This window comes from Spea bombifrons, chromosome 3, assembly GCF_027358695.1.
Source record: "Spea bombifrons isolate aSpeBom1 chromosome 3, aSpeBom1.2.pri, whole genome shotgun sequence".
In the NCBI taxonomy this organism is placed as follows: domain Eukaryota; kingdom Metazoa; phylum Chordata; class Amphibia; order Anura; family Pelobatidae; genus Spea; species Spea bombifrons.
Genome location: NC_071089.1, coordinates 84108695 through 84114694, shown reverse-complemented (window position 1 = coordinate 84114694; position 6000 = coordinate 84108695). Strand labels below are relative to the sequence as shown.

The 6000-nt window shown below is 39.6% G+C and overlaps 1 protein-coding gene across 1 annotated transcript in view; it reads left to right on the top strand.

Annotated features, from left to right (window-relative positions):
- Positions 1-631: 631 nt before the first annotated feature.
- Positions 632-6000, top strand: part of P3H2 (prolyl 3-hydroxylase 2) — a 67682-nt gene continuing 62313 nt past the window's right edge. The window contains exon 1 of the mRNA XM_053461149.1: positions 632-1091. Within this exon, the coding sequence (XP_053317124.1) occupies positions 681-1091 (411 nt within the window). The 5' untranslated portion in view covers positions 632-680. The remainder of the gene's footprint in view (positions 1092-6000) is intronic.

Below are 6000 nucleotides of genomic sequence, written 5' to 3'. Positions count from 1 at the left end.
GTATACCTTGACCAGTATTGCGAGATACAACTATAAGTATGCAGATTTCTCCATAGAAATCTCCTGATGATACCGTAGTGATAACAACAGTGAAATGCACGAAGGGTTAATTATCTTCGATTTAGTGAGATTTTTTATTCGTCGTCAATACGATATACAAAGTCAATAGACACACCAGAGCCGTTATACAGGACTGTTGGACTGGATTCCGCACCTGAGGTTATAGGACTAATAAGCAACCACTAGCGATGGAGGTTTCACGTGATTAACGTTTATTGATCTCTATTTTAGTTGCTTCTTAATAAATGTTACTTTTTATCAGATAGGATTCATTCTTTTGAAAGAGTTTATATATATAAATGCATACACTTTGACCAGTATAGTAGGATAACATTATGAGTGGGTATATTTATACTGTAGATATATATATATCCATCTCCATCCCCTGCTTATGGCTGTGTAGCCTGCAGGATAGGTGTAAATGCCCCCCTGCTGGACTACTCCAATAGTGCTGCCCCAGCTGCTGTTATTGTGGACTCCTCCTAAAATTCGTGCGTACGCCTTTAAGATCTGCCGGCTGCCGGAGACTCGGTGAGTCAGAGCTGCACATGGTGCTCAGAGGAGAAGCGGAGAAGCACAGGACCCTTTTACTACTGTGGGAGTGGGATCAGAGCTGAGCCATGATCTGGAAGGGGCTGTGTGTCCTGTTCCTGTTGCCCCTGCTGCCCTCCAGCAGTCAGCGGGGTGTGGAGCCTTATGACCTGATGTATGACAGTGGGATAGAAGCGTATTACAGGAACGACTACCAGAAAGTGGTGGACTTTATGGAAAACGCTATCAGCAGCTACACTACGCTGAGGCAAACTAAGATCACATGCAGGTTGGACTGCAGGGACAAGTATCCTGTGGAGCTGCAGCCCAGAGATTGGGATGTGAGCTTTTTCAGTGCCATGCTGGCCAGAGCGGCTTGTGTGAACCGGTGTGAGGAGAGCATACTGGGGGCAGTGTCCAGACACAGGGTCAGCGAGGACATCAAGAGTGAATTCTACAGGAGAGTTCCCTACAACTTCCTACAGAGGGCGTACTTCAAGGTGAGGCTGGACTCCTTTGTGTGGTCAGCGCCGAGCCTATTACACAACTGGCTGCTGTAACTCGCATAACGTATACTCTCTATTACAATAAGATGCAGGTGAGGAGGATGTGCATCTGCTGGCAGGGAGCTGTGGTTGAAAGCTTTAACCCTTTATTCCCTAAATTATTTCATAAAAGACACACCACTTTTTGTTCCCCACCCCGGAATACCCATCTTTTTGCATGCCATTATTATATTTTTGTTCTTCATTCATTGAAGGTACTTAATGTGCCTAAAGCGTACCAACATTTTTAAAGTGGTAGGAAGCAGTAGCGGTAATATGGGTCAACTAATAAACTAGTTCATTAAGGTCACTTCTTGCTATTAGTTATGCATCAACTGTACTTGTGTTTGGAAACAAACATCATAATACTTTGTGGATACACATGTATGTAACAATAGTTGTAGTGGACTTCTTAAAGTTTGTTTCTTTATGTAAAAAAGTGTCATTGGTCATTCATTCCACATAATGAAAGGGTTAAATTTAAAGGGTTAAAGGGTTAAATTTAAAGGGTTAAATTTAAAATTCTGCAGCATTACTCCTTGGGTTATCCGTAGTTCCATTTGTACTTAACCAATCATTCTTCATATCTGGATTGCTTTTGTAGAACAGTAATTGTGCTCTCATGTAACACTAGCAACTGTCATTTTAATTTAGCATCCTGCCTAATAAGGGACTTAAGAATTAAACTAAGGAAAAGTATTTATTAAGTTAAATGTTACTTTACTGAAATGTAAATGTAAGCATTATTATGTATTGTCTTGTATAGTGCCATCATATTCCACAGCGCTGTACAATGGGTAAATAAGTAAAAAAAAAAATACTCAACATATAGTCTATGCTTTTTCCCTATTGGTCAAGAGCTATTCTGTTGTAATAATATACTTTAGTCAACAGCTATCATGACTGTAATCATAATCTTAGGATTCATTCAGGTTGAATGTTTTCAGGAAATTAAAATCCTGAGTAGGGAGCAGGTTGCTAGCTAAGCCTAAACAAAACTTTTTGCAAACTTTTCTGTCAACCCTCCCCTTAGTTAATAGACTTGCAGGTTGATTCTCAGCTTGCTGAAAGACTGCTCCTTGACAGCCTCACCTGATCCCCTGGACCATTTAGACTTTTTGTCCATCCCCCAGGTGTCATTCCTGTGATAACACCACAGTTTTACACGCTGGAACTAACTTGTGCTTCCCTGTGCTATATTTGTTGTATGATGGTCCTGCAACAGTACAGTACTTTCATATGTATGTTTTGGTGTCTAAGATATATACTATTTTTAATATTATTGACTCTACACATGTTATACTTGTACATATTTGGTGGAACCCTTGATATTTGTGTTCTGGTTTGCATTGCAACAGGCCTTGTATATGATATGTATCAAACTTGTGCAAATGGGACAAATACGATTTGAATTAATTTTTCGTTTAGTTTTCTGTCTGTTCTTTTTTGGGCAACAGTCTCCCTGCCTTCTCTGCCAATGACTTCTGTGTCCCTGTCTACTTGCTGCACAGCTCTGCCTCTTCTATTGCATCTTGTTATTCCTCTGTCTTGTCTTCTTTCTTCACCTGCTGCTCCAAAGAGTCTTCTTTCTTCTGCTTCTCTGTGGACAGCTGGACATGGCCGTTGTGTGCCCTGAGGTTCTGTCCTTTTGCGGAAGTTCACTGAAAGGCCATGTACAGTTGTCTACGGACATGTGGGTGAAGAATGGAGACTTTTTGGATTGTTGGATGAAGAAAGAAGATGAGTCAGGAACACAGAAGAGGTCAGCTGAGAAGGTAGGGAGACATTTGGAGAGAGAGTGAATGGGAGTGTAATAGAACGTGAGTGAGAATGTGAAAGAGCCTGAGAGAATAAATGAGCGTGAGTGGAAAAAAAACTACAAAATTCAAACAAAAATTTTTGTTTTGTTGGGGGTCCCTCCCCGTTTTTGGATATTTATATGAATTGATAAAATTGTCAAATTTGAAATTTGTACAAATCCGAATACACACGTCTAATATGTATTTTCTATCTCTGAATAAATCCAATCAGGCCAAATGATTTTGCTGCTGACTTAAGCCCCAGTGGATATTAGTGAATCTGATGTGATAATCCTTAGGCAACCACTTGTGCCACCTTTCCACAACACGGCAAAGCTTTTTTCTGCTTGCATGAAGGAGGCTGCCTACACAGAACATGCGTCTTCTGTGATGTCGTAGCTTCTAGATGTATGTATGAAGTCAGGGGTGGCCATAGGACCTTAAATCAAACTCCTGCATTTTCTGTTTTTCCAATTTGGGTAGCTTTATCCCAAGTGGTACACTGAAAAACGACCCCTCTACAGGGCTTTGTTTCACCACTTTTATACAGAATGTAAAATTCTTAGCACGCTTCCATCAGTCTGTACAAATATACAAATTGCATTACGAAAACAATGTAGCCTAAAAAAAGACCAGCACATTTAGTAACCTTTTATTTTTCTTTTTAAGCTGTGCATGTGGGCCTAGTGTAATGAATGCCACTGGAGGCTGGATAGTGGAATCTAAAAAATGCCATAAACCAATGTGGAAAATACCTTTTTTTTGTGAAAAGGTTTGAGATTTGTTTTTCCAAATATTACACATTTTTCATGTTTTATGCTTTTGGCAAATCATTTTCTCTTCAGTTCAGATGGGTGCACATAAACGGGACTTATTATTTTCATGCTTAATAATATTTGACCCCTTCGGTGTTGCATAGCCCAATATCCTGCTGATGCTTGTGTTTCGAAGCGTATACACACCTTTTTGGGGTACTGTATTATGGAATACACTAATAACTACCGTTTGTTGTTTTGGAACACATCTGTGAAACCAAAAAAATATGTTAATATTTATAGTACAATATGTATAACATAAATATGTGTATCATTTAACAAAACAGTGTCTGTATGTTTTAAAAAGGATATATTGTTGTGAAATTGGTGTAATTTAGGACTGGACAGCTGCAAGCATTTGGTGGACCATCAATCCCATTACCCTGTTCCAGAGGTTGACTCTCTCCTGAGTCAGTGCTGCGCATCTTCTTTCTTCATCCAACGATTCAGAAAGTCTCCATTGTTTGCCTGGGTCTCCGTAGACAACTGTACATGGCCTTCTGGTGAATTGCCGCAAAAGCACAGAGCCTCAGGCCACAGAACGGCCATGTCCAGTTGTCCACGGAGAAGCAGAAGAAAGAAGACTTCTTGGAGCAGCAGACGAAGAAAGAAGACAGAGGGATGGGAGTTGGGTTCCAGCAATGCCCACATAATTGCATTTTCCAGATATTACAGAGGCCAGTCTGGTTCTATGGAAGCTCCTTAGACCCTTAGACCATGCCTGTCAGTCTTATGAATGCCATGTATCTTGAGTATCGCACACACACAAATCACTAATCACTGGAATGTATGTGAATAAGAGACAGCTGTGCAGAAGCTGTGGTGCTGGATGACCTTGGGAAAATCACTATTTTGTATTTTAACCCTTTCGGTGTCAATGTAGAATACAACACCTCACTTTTGCATGAAAACTCTAAAAGAGAGGTATCCGGGAAAGAAGAAGTGCTTCTTTCTCCAAAGGGGGTACTGTAACCTTTGCTGACTTAATGCCTGTGTTGCAGGCATAATCCTATAGTAACTCGGTATGAAAAAGCTTCATATGTATCTTTTCCAGTCTTCCAGCCTTTATTTGTTCAGCTGTTTGCTTTTAGAGGCATAACTATGATATATACTATTCAGCAGTAGCAAATTTTAATTCAGCTATTTAAAGGAACAGCCCACTGCTCCAAACAGCCTTAACAATGATGAATGCAAATTAAAGAACTTTGTAAGTACTTTAACCTAAAAAACTACTTCCCATGATAAAATACTGTCAGTTTAAAACCACACCATCAGAATGAAGGAACCCAGCTCCTCTTTACCTTCAATACATAATTTCTTTTGGTTTTGTTTTTAACCTGATCTCATATTGATACACATATTCAGTGTAGCTTTTTAAAAAGGTTTTAGTAGATTAATTTTCTGTAGGGTACATTGGAGAACTTATACCTAACACAATAATCAGGAAGGTATCTTTGGTTCCTAATAACACATTTTTTATCACTTTGTACCAGGGTTGCTCTTTATCCAAAATCTCGCACTATTGATGCTGTTCACATACATTGAACAAAAGAAAGATAAGAATTCTAGTGATACCATCAATTCACATCAATTTCCATATGGGTTGCCACTCACTTTTTTTTTTAGTTGCCCTTTACAAAAGCATTAATCGTGGTCTAATATTCTCCTTATATTGCTGTTATTGGTTTCATTCTGCCACCATCCCTATCAGACCATCTCCCAATACATTGTTTAGTGTCCCTAGATGTTATTATTCTATTTTCCCCCATCTTTGTTGAATCCCTTTGTCATCTGTGCATTATAATAAACAACATCAGTCGACCTTGCATCTGGACAGAGACATCCTGAGATTACCCTGCAGTCTGTAAACCACAACACCTACTTGTTATTTTTGCATCATGCCTGTGTATCTTGTACTGTATAGTCTCTACTGTGTCATTTCCCAGCTGCGGAGGTTGGGTCACTGCTGGGAGTTTTGAAGCCATAATGAAAATATAGAAAAACCACAAGGGACTGAGTTCAAAGAGTAGGTAGAACAAGTGAGAGCAAAGTGTGATGTTTAACTAGACAAGTGAGGATGCTGCTGGAGTTATTTATATCTGCGGACAAAGACATGGTGGCTGTCGACTAGTTTGCTTTGCTGTGGGTTCCAATCTGGTAAATGACAGATTCACTGCTTGACTGAATTTAGCATGCCAGCTGCACTGTTTTATAAAAAGCAAAAGTCATAATTCGAGTTCTGTTTTTTCT